The 18,653-nt window shown below is 42.5% G+C and overlaps 1 protein-coding gene across 1 annotated transcript; it reads right to left on the bottom strand.

Annotated features, from left to right (window-relative positions):
* Nucleotides 1-298: 298 nt before the first annotated feature.
* Nucleotides 299-18,043, bottom strand: mkrn1 (makorin, ring finger protein, 1). Its single transcript, XM_084050257.1, has 8 exons — nt 17,819-18,043; nt 15,972-16,103; nt 11,537-11,757; nt 7,778-8,022; nt 5,649-5,863; nt 4,742-4,852; nt 3,732-3,876; nt 299-2,667 (listed from the first exon to the last, which is right to left on the bottom strand). Exons 1-8 carry the CDS (start codon nt 17,932-17,934, stop codon nt 2,455-2,457), a joined length of 1,398 nt encoding a protein of 465 aa, XP_083906383.1. The 5' UTR covers nt 17,935-18,043; the 3' UTR covers nt 299-2,454.
* Nucleotides 18,044-18,653: the final 610 nt, after the last annotated feature.

The raw sequence follows: 18,653 nt of genomic DNA, 5'->3' as shown, positions 1-18,653 counted from the left end.
CAGTCTTGAAAGTAGAGGGAAAGTAACCAGATGTCAGAGAGGTGTTAATAAGGTGGGTTAAGAAGGGAAGAAGTTCAGGTGCAGGGGACTGCAGCAGAGTGGATGGGACCGGGACCGGGTAAATAGTTAGCCTGCGCATAGCTAAAGTAGAAATTAAGCTGGATACCTGTAGAAATAGTGTATTTCTGTTCTGTTACTAGTGTAGTAGTCCAAACAATTCTTTATTACTTACACTTCAAGGCCTATATGAACCCCCATAGTTTGCAATAAAAAAAAATAACTTACTTCGCAAACAGCAGACTTTGATAATAAACTTTAATTTCAAGTTATGATGGATGGTTGTGGTACATAGAAAACACACATTTCAGTATAAACATATGCATTCCAACGGAGTTTGACCAGCTATCTGCACGTTTGTGAGAGGACATCTATCAGCCTGGCTTAATAATATGTATGACTTGCTTTAAGCAAAACAAAAATATGTACAGTTCATACACATTCTGCTGGGGTGTGTATGGGAGAGAAGGGAACTAAGTTTATGCTTGGTCCCACAACGCAAGTGTCTCTTGACATCACATTATTTGCCAATTACAACATTTCGCACATACCCTGAATTTGTCTTCTGCATTGAACCCATCCTAACTACTAACCACTTGAATCCCAGCTCCCTATTCTGGGGCAAACATTCTGCAAAAAATTACGAGCTACAAGCTCAGAACACGCCGTCACACAATGCATTACGAGTTTGTGGATCGGCTATTTTGACAAGTACAGAGCTGACCCCGGTCAACTACGTTCTAGTTTAATAAGTATAGAGGGTTTAACAAGTGGTTAAGAACAGTGGGTAGCCATAGGCATCTGGGGACCAGCTCCAGCTCTAATGCCAGTACCCAGGGCACAACACCCTGGATACTGAGTCACTATCATGCATGGTGTTTTTGGTATGGGAGGAGACAAGGGCACCTAGAGGTAAGGAAACCCACATGAACATGGGGAGAACATGCCAACAGTCCACACAAATAGGTCTCAGTTTAAACCCAGGACCTTCCTGAAACAAGTGCTATTTGAACCCAGGACCTTCCTGAAACAAGTGCTATTAAACCACTGAGCCACCGTGTCAACAAAAGATGCATTTTCAACAGAAATAAAATAAAATAATAATAATAATAAATGTCCTTGAACGAATAAGTAGCAAATACATATTTTTTTTGTCAAGCAACACTTGTGTTAAAGGCGGTGCGACAAAGTATAAATTAGTCTTTAGCCTGCTTCTGTCGATGTTTCAAATGTTACAATTTGTTACTCCAGCTTAGTTCTGAGGCCTCTCCTTTTGGTCATCACAGGTGTTGCAGATTAGGTGAGATTTGAGACATATAAAAAATGTGCACTTTGGAATTTGTAGAGATAACAATGTATTTTTCTTCTATTCCATCCCATCCCTTGGGACAAGAAGAGGAAAGCCTAATTTACACTTCGCCACATGATGGTGAAAATAATGGACGCGTAACAAGAATAAAAGAGGTCCGCACAAACAGCCGCCACTGTGCAAATCACAACGGTTCAGTTGTGGTTCGTTTTGGTCGAAAGGTTGTGAAGTGCACAGCAAAGTTTACTTGGAGCAGTGGATGTGTGGACTTCTCTTATTCCTGTTACGCATCTTTTTTTGTCCTGCACCAGCGTCTACATGGGTGTGCAAAACAATTCCTTTCGATTCGAAAATAAGGGAAGCGTCACGTGTTACCGCTTGAAAATCGGAGTGAACACGTCGTACGATGAAGTGTAAACCAGGCTTGAGCCATAAGCGTGCATGTGTGCAGTAAAAGAAGTGGATCACGGGCTCCACCACCCAGTTGAGTTCAGTTCAGTGCATGAGAAGAGGATGTAGCCCAAAACACCACCACAGTCATCACTAGTACAGTAAGTGGAAATGTGTTAACAGTGGGTCAATCCTCTGTCTCGGATATATATTTACTGTATATAGATATATATATGGAGAGAGTTATATACAAACACCTGGGTAGATGATAAACAAGTCAAACCCACACCCACAAATAAACATGATATGGTTTATTAGCAATATTCCCCAAAAAATTAGATACCATTTATATGGGTTTGTTTGCCTTTTTTTTCCTTTTTACATGAACCGTACAAGGATAGATTCACAAGGACAGGTTTCTAGAAAATGTTTAGCACGAGTGCACCGACCTGCTTGAATTAATCTTTTTTTTAAGTTTGTTTTTTAAAGTTTTTTTTAATTTTTTTATATTTTTTTGTTTTCAAACTTGTATTAAGTTCCTTATTAGCGGCCCGATTAAAGGCACTGCCACAACACGGGGAGGGGAAGGGGGGTACTGTCCATCACTCACACGAGACAGTTGATTCTAAGCGCCTAGTATAGGTGGAGGAGAAACGGGTTAGGTGGGGGTCTGTGTGTGTGTGTGTGGGGGGGGGCTGCTATAGGTAAATCTCGTAGATATCGTCCAGCTCCTCGTGAAACAAGTCCCATTCGTCCTCGGAGTCGGTGGCGTCGTCGTCGGTGCCCGCGGCCAGCAGCATGAGAAGCATCTCGCTCAGCTCCAGGGTCACCATCTCCTCGTCCTCGTTGTCGAACGAGTCCGTGCTCTCCCGCTCGTCGAAGAGGTCCCACAGGGGCGTTCGCCTCGAGTTCTGAAGGGGGAAAAAAGGGCTAAAGGGTCAAACCATGAAGCTGGTTCTTTAGATCAGTGGTTCTCAAACTTTTTCATGTCAGGGACCCCCAAATTGACACTTATTAGCCCGCGGACCCCCATTTGAAAAGATAAGCCAGGGACCCCCCATAAGAGAAGATTTTTTACGGCTCTAGCAGTGATTCTCAATCATTGTAATTTAAGGACCCCCCCAGTTTGACATGCATTAGGGCTACGGACCCCCATTTAATGGCATTTCTATCTCTGGGACCCCAATTCATATTGTAAAATCAATGTTATGTAACTCTGAGAGTGTACAAATGGAACCAAATGGACCCGTTAGGGTCCATTTGGTTCCATTTGTACACTCTCAGAGTTACAGACCCATAAGGGTCCATTTGGTTCCTATAAATCATTTAGCTGGGGACCCCCTGGTATCCCCTCAAGTACCCCTGGGGGTCCCCGGACCCCACTTTGAGAAACAATGCTTTAGATCGTTGCTGTCGGGCAGAAACCTTGCATCTCCGTATTTCCACGTTTTAAGTTTTTTGTTGTTGTAGTAAATGAATGCCCTACTTTGTCATACAAGAGTGCAAAACTACCGAAAATAACTAAGAGCTCACAATGCGATCCGTTATTGTCACTATTTTGAAAGTTAAAATGGTTATGTGCGTCTTCAATGGGAGCGTTGTGTATTTACGCTATGCTAGATACAACAGTAGCAAGACCAGGCGCAGAGTGAGTGCTCACGTCTGGCGTTTTTATCTGCTTGCAGAGTTGAAATATTTTTTTTTTGGAAGCGTTTTAGGAGAGAGCATTGCGTTCAGCTGTGGAAAAAACACCCACAGCCATGGTGGCTTTTCACACGGGAAGCGACAGACGCACCTGGTAATTTGTTTTCAATGGGAGGCGATCGTTCGGTAAGGGAGGCGTAGGGCAATCAGACAGGCACAGCGACAAGCAGCTGCTCACAGCACACCAGTGTGAGAACCACTGTCTGTCCTTACATACAGTATAAACATGGACCGGGGCTAAGTGGTGTGTTCCCCAGAGTTAACACGCTACCTGGCTCCTTCTGTTGGTTCCCGCCTGCCTCCGCTGGGGTTGTGCTTCCTCCAGGCGACCGTCGGGGAAGGCGTGCTTGTAGAAGCAGTTGGAGCCAAACGGGCAGTTTCCACGGCCCTCGTCGAAATATCTGCACTTTTTAGTCCTGGGAACATGGAGAAGCGGAGGGGGCGTTGTGAGTGAACATGCGTGTACACACACACACATTTATATTACTATACTTATGAGGACATCAAAACTGAATGAACTCATGACATAAACAGCAGTTTAAATCAATGAATCACACAAAACAAATGCTCGCACTGTGTAACCTTGCCTCTAAAAATCTGTTTTTTTAACTTTCTTTTTATTCTTTTTTCTTAGAGCAAGTTAGGTCATGTTGGGCATCACATATACATTAAATGAGTACATTTCTGGTATAGTTAACACTCTTATGTTAGGGGCTATTCAGTCCAGATGAAATGAGAGGGATCCTTATTTGAAGTAACTTCAGTCCTTTTGTTGAGAGATCTCAGTTTGTTTGTCTTTACTGTTAAAGTCCATGGTAGTTTGTTGGTAGATATTCCAATGTTTCACTCCTGATTTTTGGGCAGGTTTCCAGACATTTGCAAAAATCTGTTTTAACTATAAAAAAAAACATCAATGTCTCTTGTGAGGACCAGGAGAACTGTCCTCACAATATCAATTTGTCAAATTCTACTATACTTGTCAGGGACATTTGTCCCTGACAAGTATAGTAATACAAGTACACACACACACACAAGGATAGATCAAACCTGACATTACATAGAGTCTCTCCTTTGAAGTATCAGGACACTCACGAACAGAAAGGACGAGACATGTGACATTGATCGTGGACACTGGAGAGACGGGAGGAGTTTCTCATCAACCAAATAGAAAAGCTAATTTACTCAAGTGCTCGTTTCAGACCGCACGTTTATAGTGAGTGCACTGATGTTTGGAAGAGCTGTGCTGGCCAAGTATAGCAAACGTAATTATTATCCATTTACCCCATGCCGTCCTTGTATTTCTGGATGAGTTTCTGCTTGTCCTCCTTGTCTTCCACCCAGTACTCACTCGGGATGACAAAGTTGGATGTGATTCGACACTCGGGGCAAGACCTGTGTTGAAGCAAAGTCGGAAACAGTGTTGATTTCGTATAAATAATAAATACATACCAAGCTCAGCTGTGATGACTAAATATATTGAAAATGTTATCAATTATTTTGGCAGGCTGGAATTTTTTGTTGTTGTTTTAGTTGACTAAAATATTATGACAATTAGACAATTAAACCTAGACTAAAACATTTCAGATGACTAAAACTAAATGGAATTTTATTCCAAAGACTATGACTAAAAGTCACATTTCACTTGCCACTTGGGAAAGCAAGAAGGCTCTAAACGTTTATTTTACAACAGCTTATTTGCGCACAGTACATCTCAGTATGTCTCCCTGAATACAAATACTGCTTTATTTAATTCACAGCAACGTGTAGGCGATGTGCTCTTAATTCCTGTTTGTGTCTGACTCAATGACAGGTGTGTCAAGTAGGACACCTTGCTGGTTGACAATGGCAATGACGTTACCGGACGGCAGTGGCACCTTGGAGGTCAGGTATAAGAACAGCACACAGAGTCATTTCAAGTAGGCTATGTGCATCCGGTGTTATCGGTATTACCGGTGTTGACATGCATTTATTAATTGGTGGAAAAATCTCCACACCGCTGCTGCTTACGTATTGCTGTCTGTTCAAAGCTTTCTTTTACACTATAGACACATACAGAATTAGAGATACGCACGTATGCATCTGTCATTAAGTCCCCTTTCCCTAGGTTGGTAACGTGAAGCGCATGAAGGCAAAGAAGAAGCCACGTTCGCTTTTCGACAAAACATTTAACTTCCGCCGAAGGACTCACTTGATGATTTTGCTTTCGAACTGCTTGGCGCTCCTCCACTTGCGGATGCACTTGAGACAGTAGCAGTGGTTGCAGTTGGAGAGGATTCCGAAGCGGCGCTCGCTGGGGTTGGTCTTCTCGAACACCACCTCCATGCACACGCCACACATCATGTCCTTGCTGCGCTGGATGGCGAAGGAGATCTCCATGTCCTTTTCATGGGCCTCGATGCAGGCCTGCGGAGACGGAAAGCAAAGCGCTTGAATGGGGGAATGGTGCCAAGAAAACATTGTCTATATTTAACCACATTAATCCTGGCGTCCCTATTTCGGGTATGTCATTATTGGCGAAAATTGGCAAAATGTTTCACAATTATTAATGATTAAACTAAAAAGTAGATCTACAAGCTCACAATGTGTGTGGGCCACATTAGCCCTGGTGTCCCCATTTTGGGCACATCGTTACAGAAAAGGAAAAAAAAACAATCTACAAGCTCACAACAGGTTACATCGCAATGCGTTGTGAGCTTGTACACCCGCTATTTTCAAAAAGCTAAAGTATAAAATAGGGCTTAATTGGTTAAGCAATAATACACAAGTCAAATGGCAGCGCTATATAGATATTGATACTGATGAGCTGCAGTGTTGCAGATCAGCACACCAGTGTTAGTTCATATCAATGTGATTAGACCAGTTTCATCATTCAGATTTAGGACTAGAAACAAGCCACCAACAGTGCACGGCAATATATGGGGTATAATCTCACATAAATGACTTACTAAACGGAGTTCTGGTGCCAACTCATTTATCTTGACACTAGTTTATCATTCATTTTATTCCCCCTGGTGATGTCATCAAGAATACAGTCATTCCACGCTATGCTAATTATAGTACAGGGTAAACATGCTTGGAATAGTCCAGGGTAAACATGCTGGGAACAGGATTTGTCCCAAAAGGATGGAAAAGTCCAAAACTGTTACTTTTCAGGAAATGGAAAAAAAGGAACCGGTGTTCCATATTGTAGTAGTTACTATTTAGTCACAAGCTCTTGCTAATACTTTTCATTGGTTCAGTATTTATAAGGCCCACAGAAACACTTAACCACTTACAAAAGATACATCTACAAGCTTGTAGATCGGCTATTTTTGACAGTTTTGTGTGAAACTCTAGTGTGACGAAATATGGAGATACGAGGTTTCTGCCCGACAGCGACCATACAGAGTTCAAATTACTAAGCTGACTTATATATACACATGGTACATTTTATGATTCCAAACAAATCCAGCTAATGGCGTACGGACTGTAGTGAATTCTCTTTGGAGGATTGTTTTATACTGAAATCTAGGACAAAATACTTTGCAGATTATGAGAGGGTATTGTGGGCGAGATGGCCCTTTAAGCTCTGGGCAGAAATAAATCAAGGAACCACAGTCACTTCCCCAATACAATCAGCGGTCGTTTCAATGCATTAATCATGATGCGTAGCATTTCAACTTGTGGCACTCTGATGCATTTCTCATGATGCGTACAGAGGCATTTCACAACTGGCATAGTGATGTAACCCGATGGTAGACACTACTAGACAGACAGCCAAATGAACCACTAGAACCCTAGCGTCCCTATTCCTAACAGGCGAACACCAGTAAACAGACCCCTGGGGGACCACAGGTCAATGAAGCACATAGGGTTAAAGTGATTAAAAGGTAGGTTAACTGATTTTTTTCTTTGGTTAAAATAAGTGTTAAATAGCTCTATATTCTGACAGTACTCATTGCTATAGAGTGTTTGTTCAGTAACAGGAGTCTCCCGGTCTCTCCAGCTCTTTAGTAAACAAAAAATGCGTTTTCAGGTCGGGATACCAATTGTATCCAATCACGAGAGAGCACTCACACAGGATACAGATTGAACAGGTGAAATTGGAAGTGATGACACAAAGATATGAACAGACCCCCCTGAAAATGTACTTTGTTTATTAAAGAGCTGGAGAGACGGGGAGACCCCCCGTCACTGAACAAACACTCTGTAGCAATGATTACTATCATAATATAGGGCTTTAACCTTTAAACCAAAGAATATCACTTGCCCTACTTTTAAAAATCGAGTATGGTTTCCTGGACCGCAGTGCAGCCAATCGTTTGGAAAGGGGGTTACCTTGGTGTGCTCCGAGCGCTGGTTGTTGTCGGTGGGGTGGAGCACCTGCAGGCCGCACATGTCGCAGACGTCGCCGTGGAGGTACGCGCAGTTGAGGCCGTAGCGGCACTCGCCCATCGCGGCGTACGGACACAGCTGCTTCCGCAGCTCCTTGGCGTCGTCGTCGTCGTCGTCAACGGCCTGGTCCTTCTCCGGCTCTTCAATGAGAGGGACGACGGGCCCCTCCTCCGCTTCCACAGGATCAGCTGCGTGACACAAAATAAAAATGATACGGCACAAAGGGATTTGTTTACAACATTTGCAGTGGAACAGGGATTAATAAAGCGTCACATTTATTTTAACCCCTTTATTCATATTTTATACTTTGGGTAGCATGCTGTACGGCATACGCTATTGGCTGATATGACAAGTATAGCCCAAAAAATATATCGGCTATTGTTTGACCTTTTTGACAACTTTGGTATCTGCAATTATTCAACCAATGTGTCCCGATCTCTTTAACCGCCATTGACCTGGGCATGCATTTCATTATAGGTGAACATTTTCAAGAGTTGAAAGATTTTATAAAACAACAGATCTAAAGCTCACAACGCATCCCAACAAGAATTGTAACTCGGCTATTTTTGAACATATAACTTAACTCTTTTATTGCCATTGACGCGTTAAGACGCGTTTTCGTTTATCACTTTATCACAACCATGAGATAACGCGATCCAAAGATTTGCTGCTCCATTCACTTCCTGGTTAAAGTATTTGGGAAATATTCTGTATGTATTTTTGGCAAAACAGGCCATTTTCAACTTGCCGCAACTATGAAACGGATTACCGCAATCGGATAATTTTTTTCCCCCCCCAAGACAATGAGACCCCTGTGCGTGTAATGAGGTGATCACCGTGCGGACAGCATTCCCGGAAAATATTCCATGATTTAAAACATTTTCAACCGGCAATCGGCGGTCTAGGTCATTCATTCTCAAACTTTTTAAGCCGAGACCCAAAAGATACATTTGGCGTCTCCTCGGGCCGGGACCCAAAACAAAATAAAAAAATCCATTATGAATTAACCACTTAAGTATTATTATAATTATAATATGATAATGAAAATGACTGACGCAGCATCGCTGTTGTAAGCTTGTCGATTGTTTGTATTTTCACTATTTCTAAGGTTTTTTTATTTGTGGATTTTCCTTTTTCTTTGAAAATTTCTCAAATTATTTAGCAATAATGCTTCCTTTTTTATATGGCAAATGTAACAATTATAGGAAACCATAATTAAACATGTATAATGAGATTTATTTTCCCGAACCATAAAAATAGGTCCAGACTCACTGTTTGGGAAACACTGGTCTAGGGCTCTATGACCCAAAACTCTGCCACGATGGGTCGGGTCTCTGATGACGTAAAGTGTAAACAAGAACTACAGCGGGTCAAAATTCCCCCATACAGCCAGCTCATGCACTCTCCTTAGGGCCTACCACACAGCGACACGCACCTGTTTACTGACACACTGCACGGCTCAAAATACACACACACACACACACACAGTGCCAAAAAAACACTATGCAGGCCTCTCACGCCTCTGAGCCAGTGTTGCCAGATTTTTAGAGAGAAACAAGGTCTACGAAAAACCAGCCCAAAAGAAGCGACCAGTTTTATCATTTGAACCGTAAAATATACTACTTGAAAATAGCCTTGAAAAAAATATCTTGTATGGGGGTCACTGGAACAAAATATTTTCTGATGGGGGTCTGTGGCTAAATAAATGCATATTAATTTAGGGGCCCTTTGACATAAAACTGTTTGAGAACCACTGGTTTAAACAACATTTAGGAAGCACACGCAAAATAAACAACTACACTTCAGAAACAAGCAGTCCCGCTACTACCAATATTACAAGCGACTTTACAGAAAAAACAAGCCCAAAGTTGCTTATAATAAGCAGACATGGCAACGCGACTCTGAGCAGATGAAAAACTAAACGAGGCCCTATTTATAAAAATCCAGGTTGAATTGTGCAGCCCAGCAGTAGTTTGTGTCAACACGTCTCATCAGACACAAGAGGGCAATCAATCCTCAGAGGCGGTAATAATCCTGACCCAGCATGAACTTTTTGCATCAAGCTTGTTTCTATGAGGATAACACAGTGACGAATAGCACCCCCTGCTGGATGCTTTAATTCCTGAGCACACAGACTAGTACATTGGTTCTCAAAGTGGGGTCCGGGGACCCCCAGGGGTCCTTGAGGGAGTTCCAGGGGGTCCCCAGCTAAATCATGGATAGTTAACCAAATGGACCCTTATGGGTCTGTAACTCTGAGAGTGTACAAATGGAACCAAATGGACGGGTCCATTTGGTTCCATTTGTACACTCTCAGAGTTAAATTAACATTGATTTTACAATATAAATTGGGGTCCCAGAGATAGAAATGATATTAAATGGGGGGTCCGTAGCCTAATGCATGTCAAACTGGGGGTCCTTGGAATTAAAATGGTTGAAAATCACTGCTAGAGCCATAAAAATCTTCTCATATGTGGATCATATCTGGCATATCTTTTCAAATGGGGGTCCGCGGGCTAATAAGTGTCAATTTGGGGGTCCTTGACATGAAAAAGTTTGAGAACCACTGGACTAGTACATCCAATTTTCTCTGTTGACCACATGAACACTAGCGTCCCTATTCTAGGCTTGTAGAGCGGCTATTTTCGGCAATGCGATTTGGTGTAGGGGGGGGGTTACCAAGTATAGAGCCCTGAGGGAATTATATAAGGTTTAAAGTACGTAAAGGGTGTAAGTAATACATGTTTAATAAAGTGTTAAATAGTTCTATATTCAGAATAGTAATGATTGCTATAGTGTGTTCAGTAACAGGGGTCTCCCTGTCTCTGCAGCTCTTTACTAATACTTTCTTCAGGTGTCGGCATAGCAATTTGATCCTATCAGGAGAGAGACTGACAGACATAAAGGAAAAAAAGGATAAACAAGTGAGATTGGAAGTGATGAGACAAGAAAAATGAGAAGACGAAAGTGGAACACTATCCAATTGAAGCCAATGAATGGGTTCTCTCTCCTGACTGAATGAAATTTCAGTCCCACCTGTTTATTTAAGAGCTACAGAGTCACGGGGAGATCCCTGTTACTGAACAAACACTCGATAGCAATGACTACTATCAGCATGTAGAGCTTTTACTTTTTTAGCCAAAAGAAGTTTGTTTAAAAAAAAAATCACTTAGCCACCTTTAAGTGGTTAACCTATTAAGACCGAGAACGCATCTGTGTCATTTTAGTTCTCTTTGGCTATTCAAAAATAGCAGATCTACAAGCTCATAGCACGGCATCGAGTGCCGCGCTACGAGCTTGTAGATCTGAGTTTTCTGAAAAATCGTGAAAATGTGTGCAAATCTTTGAATATACATATATTTTTTTAAAGCGAACATGTGCAACTCACATCTTTGGTTCTGGAGGTCCCTGGAACAAAATATATTAGAAGAATGCACAAATGTTCAACATGTCATTTTTCAAAAAATAGAAGATCAGATTTTTCAGAAACATAGCAGGTCTACAAGCTTGTATATCTGCTATTTTTGAATAGCCTAAAGTATGAAATAATAGGTTATAGCTGAAAATATAAAATGACCAATGCATTCCCGGTCTTAATGGGTTAAGCCCCAAAAATACTTTTCGTTGAGCAGTAAACAGCCATGTAAAAAAGAACTCTTCCATTCTTATGGACAAGTGTCGTCTCTGTCAGAGCTCACTCACCCCGTCCGCAGTAGGGCTGCCCTGGCACAAACTCTGCAGCGTTGACCCAGTCCACTGCCCCTAAGCCACGGGGGGGCGCCTCCGCGGGGCTGTCCGCAGCGCCGCCTGGTGGTCCACTGGGCATGGGCTCTGAGGCGCTGGCGAGCGGGAGGGGGGCGGATGGCAGCGGCGGCGTGCGAGCGCGCGAGTCGTCCTGCTTTGCCGGTTTAGAGTGTTCAAACCTGTGGCAAGAGAGTTCAAGTTTAGGGGTGCGACAGTTAATCGAACTAATCGTTATAAAAACAAAACATTATTGATGAACAATAAAATAATCGATTTTTATTTAAAAAAAAACAAAATAGCATCTGCAAAAGACACGTACAAAGTCTGGCCCAGGGGGCAATCATGGCACGAGGGAAGATTTTACATGGCCTGCAGCTTCCCTCCTAAAATGTATTATTCATAGCCTGCCAGTAGTCATGTGAAATTCTTACATTTAAGTTTCTGACTGTGAACCCCAATTTGGTTCCATAGGTACACTCTCAGAGATACAGACGTATAAGGGTCCATTTGGAACCCTCCTCAAGTAACCCAGAGGGTCCATGACAGACCTCACCTTGAGAACCACTAGAATAATATACGCAATACTGTATGTACTGTAGTACCATTGAATTTGTGTTCATCAAAAAAAGGAAGCCCAAAATGATATCGATTTTTCTTTTAAATATAGGAATTGTTAAAGGGAACCGTTAAGGAAACCCTAGTTTTAATGACTCGCATTTCTATTCTAAGGCTAATCATATATAAAACAATCACACCCTGTGTGAAGAGAGTGGTGGCTTTGATGAGCCCCGTATTGATGTTGTCATCAATGTTTGTTTATTGGACATACATACATACATACATACGGACGGACACACGCACAAAGTCAGATATAGGAGTGGTTGGCACCACTCAAAAAAGAAAAAAGAACATAACCAATGAACGCGTTGTTTGCAGTAGATGTTGTATGGCAAATAACAGCTCCTATTTTTATCCTGGGTATGTGTAAGGGGCACCAGAGGACAGCCTCGTCTTTACTGGGGAAAACATGAGAAGTGGACCTGCTCCTTTAGTCCTTAACCCATTCAACCGGGGAACCCATCTGTGTCATTTTAGATTTCTTTGGCTATTCAAAAACAGCAGATCTACAAGCTCATAGCACGGCTATGAGCTTGTAGATCTGCTATTTTCTAAAAGAAATTGTGAAAATGTGCAAATCTTTGAATATATATCAATACATTTTTTAACCCAACCCAAATCTTTGCTTCTGCATGGGGGTCCCTGGAACAAAATATTTTGAGCTGGGGGTCCGCGGCCAAATACACATCATTTTGGGTGACCCTTGACACGAACAAGTTTGAGAACCACTGATATTATAGCAACAGAAGTTTTTTTTTCAAAACTACTGTCAGGATTTAGAAGACATTTGTAGAATCCCCAGAAAATAGCCGATCTACAAGCTCATAAGGCAACACGTTGTAGATCGGCTATTATGACATGCCCATAAAAGGGTTCATATGGTTAAAGTAAACGGTTTGACTGGAAGCCAGGAGCTATGCCCTAGTCTAAACATAGGCCAACAAGATAAGGCCTGGAGTGCCAGGCAGCCTGTTGCACTGTGATGTAAAGTATTTGATATTTTGATTAATGTAAGCCTGTTATCTTTCTGGACAAGGCCAATGTAAACAAAGTGAGTAGCCTATATGCGTGAGTAATGTTTTTTTGCATGCATAGCAGCTGTTGTGGAGGGGGGAAAAACTATGAAAACAAAGCCTTTGGCTGTTGTCAGTAGAAGGTCATAAATATTGATAACCTTGTGACGTTGGTTTCCATATGTCTGAAGGAAGTAGTGGCTCACTGAGCTAATCTCTCATGCATGACTGGGACTTAATTCTTTCAGAAACCATAGAGCCTCACTGTTTCATTGCTAGTTTCTAAGGAGCAAAACAGAATATATGCGTTACATTATGCTATGTTAAAGCATTTCCAGAAAGGACAGTGGATTAGAAACAGGAATGCAGGGAGAAGGGAATGGATGACATGTTTTGTATGTTTATATAGAAGGTAGAGAAGGGAGGTGGCGGGCGACCCAGATCCTGGCCTCGAATGGAATCCAGGATGTTGTGATCATGTGGTCAAGCGCGCCAATCGATGTCTAGCTAATCTAATCATTTTTAGTCTACACATAATGCAGACTGTTGACTTTTTTTGAATCATCCATGAAAAAACTGAAGAGGTAATGAAACCACTTATAAAGACATATATTTCACATTATGCCCAAATGTACACAAATAAAATGGGAGTACCGTCTTAAGCCTAGGTTTTATTTCTTTCAATGAAATGCCAGTGAGGTTGCCGTTATCTCCGTTTATCAAGGCAGTTGTTACTTTGTGTGCCTCTTGTGCTTGCAACTCCATGCTATTCATAACAGTCAGTAGATATCTAAGAAACACGTTGAGATCAGAATATGACCGTAATCAGGCTATAACCAGAACATTCCTGCACTTTCCCGATAAAATAATTGCCTAGATGTGGCTCTGAGAGGCCATCATGCAGGCCTCCGTATGTGCCGTTTGAAGTCCTTTCTCTGACACGTTGGCATGTTTAACCATTTTCAACCTGGCATCCCTATTTTGAGCATGCCATACCTGGCATCCCTATTTTGGGCAAGTGGAAATTTTCAAAGAATAAAAAAATAAAAACGTTTGCAAATAGCACAAGCTCACAACACATCACGACACATTGTGAGCTTGTAGATGGTTTATTTTCACTGTTCAACACGCAGTCAAGTATGTTGTAGGGCATAAGTGGTTCATTTCATTTCATTATAGCACAGTCACCCTCTACCAGATGACTGCCGTTCCTGTTAGCATGGCCTAACTAGGAAAAACAACACAACTCCACGCCGCTACTATACAGCAATGACTAATGCTCATTGACAGCCAGCATACATGATGGCCAAATCGATAGACGTCGTTCTCTTTCGACCGTTAAGAGCTGCGCGTCTGCTGGGTTCTACTGGGAAAGAAAGGAACCCAATGTTCAACTGGTCCTGCTCTTAGAAGAAACCCATTGGAACATTGACTAAACATGGGGGCTAAATTGAAATGAAATGGGTGGGTGGGTGGGTGTGGGGGGGCGTTAGTGGTTCACATAAATAAAAGAGAGGAGCAGCCCGCTGCAGTAGAATGGCAGAGTGAACCGGGTGAACCCGGCAACAGCGGTGAAGAGGGAAGTGGGTGGGATGGGGGGTATAATGGGAACAGGAGCGAAACGCACAGAGAGGGTTATGCAATTGCCATGCAGGCTGCAGTGTGCTGCTCCGTCTGGCCTGGGGGCTGCGGGAGAAGAGGATGAAGAAACCAACAGAGAGAAGGGGTGAGAGACTGAGACGGACGGGAGAGAGCGAGTCAGCCCCATCACAATAGCAACGGCCCAGCGGAATTCATCCATAATGGAGCCCCCACCGCGGGGCCCATTCTCTGGGGTCTTAATAGAGGCTGCGGAGCCCCCCAAGGGGTCACGGAAATAATGAGGACACCCTCCTCATTGCATCTCCATCATATGGATGAAGGAATGCTACTTATCAACGTGAAAACAACAACCCATGGCGACTATGGACCAAAGCTAATAGGCCAACCGTAGGAACTCATTATTCAGGATGGAAGTTATCAAACATTCAAATAACAAAAGGAAATTCTTTGCTCTGTTAAGCTAGCAGCTTTGAGCTGCTGTGGTAACTATGGGGATGCTCCTGAACGCAGACATATGAGGCAGACAGTGTCTGCCCTGGCTGTCTGCGCCTGTCTGGTTACAAACTCAAGGTCTACAATTCACCGGGGAGCTAATCTTCTGGCTTACACTTGGACTAAGCAAGTTATTAAATGATTTGGGGGAAATTTGAACAAGTCGTGTGAAAGTGTCTTCACGTAAAATCTTCACATATTGATGACCCTGAATAATTTAATCAGCATGAATATTAAACATGCAGTAAAAAACAACAAGGATTTATGGAAAGTGCAAATCAGCGACGTCAAGAAATTCCAATGGTGCTGCAGCAACGTTCAACAGCTTCGACTGACAGACATGTAGAACAAAGACTGCATCATTAGTACGATACTGAAGGCAATGAACACAAACACATCAATGCAAATTTCAATACAGTTCAACACAGCAATGGTGCCAGGCTCGTTGTATAAGGATAGTGTTTAGGGTCATGTATGTTCCTCTCTGGTGGCTAGCACAGGCATATTGACTTCCACCAACATGTTGACATTAGGAAACAGCATTCTCGGGTGTCAGGTCCACAAGTAAGAGCAATGCCTAAACAATTCTAGTTAGAAGGCCTGCCATCAAAGCTGCTGTGTCATTTAGTGTATAATGTGGACAAAGCAATACAAATCAGCTGAAGTACCTGCACCGGTCCCCGAACACACAGTTTCCTTTCTGAAAGAATTTGCAAATCATGGCTGCAGGAGTGCTGCTGGCGAGATCATGGGAATATCGACAGTTGACCCCTTCTTTGCAAAGCCCGTGCATGAAGTACCTGCAGAATGTAGAGAAATAATTAGCCATACTGGCCGATTGTCTTACAATTGAGTCTACGTATTTTCTCTATTGACTGAATGGATTGCCATTACAACTGGTCGAATAGCAAAAGTATTGCGACATCTCTTAAACAACTTAATGCTTTCCTTCAGTTTTATCATGTTTAATGTAATGCATTGTTAAAGGCATTGCTTCCAGTTTCTATGAGAAAACTTTTTTTTGTGTGTGTGACACCAAAAGCAAAGTCCTTCTCGTCGCCTTCTTGACAGATATGCAGGTGTTGTAGCCAAGTTGGTTACTTGTTCAAATGATTTTTTTTAATTGTTTCATCTTCTGTTGTGTAAAATGATTTGGACTCCTCTTATGTCGATTAGCTTCAATTGTAAATTGCAAGTAAAATAAAATACGGTCAGAAATCAAGGTAAAATTGATGTGGCTCTTGGTTCACTGGTATGTGGAATAACACACTGATGTACATTTTTGCGTTGTGAGCTTTGCAATTCTGCTATTTTCGAAAGATGTCGACAAACCTTCTCTTATCATAAGATATAAGGCACACAATCTTTTCAAATGGGAGTTTGCGGCCATATGCATATCAATTTATGGGTCGTGCTTAACATGAAAATGTTTGAGAATAACCACTGACCTGGTTATCCCTAACCGCAAGCATCTCTTAGATCCTATTTTTAATATCTGGAATCTAGAGTTGCAATACCAACCCTTGACAGCCCATACATCCAAACAGAAAAGTTTGTATTAAACAACATTGAACTCACCAACATTGCAGCTGTACAGAAAGCTTGAATTATCCTCTATCTGCAAAGTTTTGGTTTCATAAAAAAATCTACCATAGACATGTTATGAGCTACTTTCTGTCAATAAATTCAGTGCAGGTGATTATTTTTCCAAGTGTTGGAGTTTGGAAGCGCTCGTTTTCAATAATGCAACGTCCTGCTGCCTTCTGCATTGTGTGCAATTTCGAAACAGGTGGTACACAGCAAACACAGGACCGTTGAGTGATTTCCAACGAGCGCTTCCAAACTCCAACACTTAAAAAAGTAATCACCTGCAAGGAAAGTATTGACAGAAAGTAGCTCATAACATGTCTACGGTGGCGTTTTATGAAACAAAAACTTTGCAGATAGAAAGAGGGTAATTCAAGGCAAGCTTTCCGTACAGCTGCAATGTTGTTGAGTTTTATTACTTTTCTGTTTGGATGTATGGGCTGTTAAAGGGTTGGTATTGCAACTCTAGATCCCAAATATTAAACATAGGATCATAACATTTGCTTGCGGCTAGGTTATCTCAGACTATTAAGAAGGAAAGTGGACGGTGGGAAATTCTCACCGTCCACTCTCATGGATTCCCATTGGGAAACCTTTAACTTGACAACGACACGAACTTGGCCTTTGACCGTTGTTTTAATCACTAAACCGATCTCCTATAGTTTTGTTATGTTGGGCTTTACTTTTTTTTTTACTGTTGCTCCCGGGATTTAATCGCCGGGATAACGTTACGTAGAGCTCTCAATACAAGCCCGCATTCCCCATCATGACCACAGGCTGGCTGGTGGGGATCATCATAACAACACAACAACAGCTGAGCGGCTCGGCTCGGCTCGGCAAGCCGCTCCGCCAGCGACGCTATTCAGACGCCGAACGGTGGACGGACAGTCGTCGTGTTGTAAACGTCGTGTGAAGTGCTCTCGTTTACCTGCAGGTTACGTGTTTGGTCCAGCAGCCTCCGGTTGTTGTTGCTGCTGTTGTTGTTGTTGTTGCTGCCGTAGACACCGCTACTACCGCTGCCGCTGCTGCTGCTGCCTCCGCCATTGCTGTTTATGTTGTGTTGAAGACGCTCGCGCACAGCCAGCCCACAGCCAGCAGGCAGCACAACAACAGCGAAGCCGGATGTTCCGGAAAGGAGCCGACAGACAGACCGACACACGGCGGCAGGGCTTCAGGGGCTTTACAACAAGGAGATATGAAGGAAGGAAACGACGAGGCGAACTTGAGCTTGAGAGGCACGACCACGGACGCATGCGCAATGACGCGCGCGCGCGCGCCGCGCACACACACACACACACACACACACACACACACACACACACACACACACACACACACACACACACACACACACACACACACACAATTTTCATAGACTCTTTGGTTCAGTAAATGTACCATAAGTAATAATAATAATAAGTATTATTATTATAACAATAATAATAATAATACAAATAATAATAATAATAATAATAATAATTTAGCCTCTTTTTAATTTGTCTTAAAAAGAGGCTATTAAATGCGCATGTGCTGTTACCTCACGCAGGGGTTCCACTGGGTCATGTCCTCTCCTCTGATTTTCCTCCTAGGCCCTACAGGGAGGACTACAAGAAACTCAACAACCCCGAGTGCAAACCGCCACATTAACCATTAGGGGGCGCAATTGTCAGAGTCAGTTGATACTGAGACAAATTATGATTATAAAATTCCTCTCTTTCTCTCTCTCTCTTTGTTGGAAAGGGAAGAAGAACAGAGATAGAAAG

This window comes from Gymnoscopelus microlampas (genome assembly GCF_963454915.1).
Source record: "Gymnoscopelus microlampas genome assembly, chromosome: 23".
NCBI classification, from domain to species: Eukaryota; Metazoa; Chordata; class Actinopteri; order Myctophiformes; family Myctophidae; genus Gymnoscopelus; species Gymnoscopelus microlampas.
This window is presented reverse-complemented; position numbering and strand designations above follow the sequence as displayed.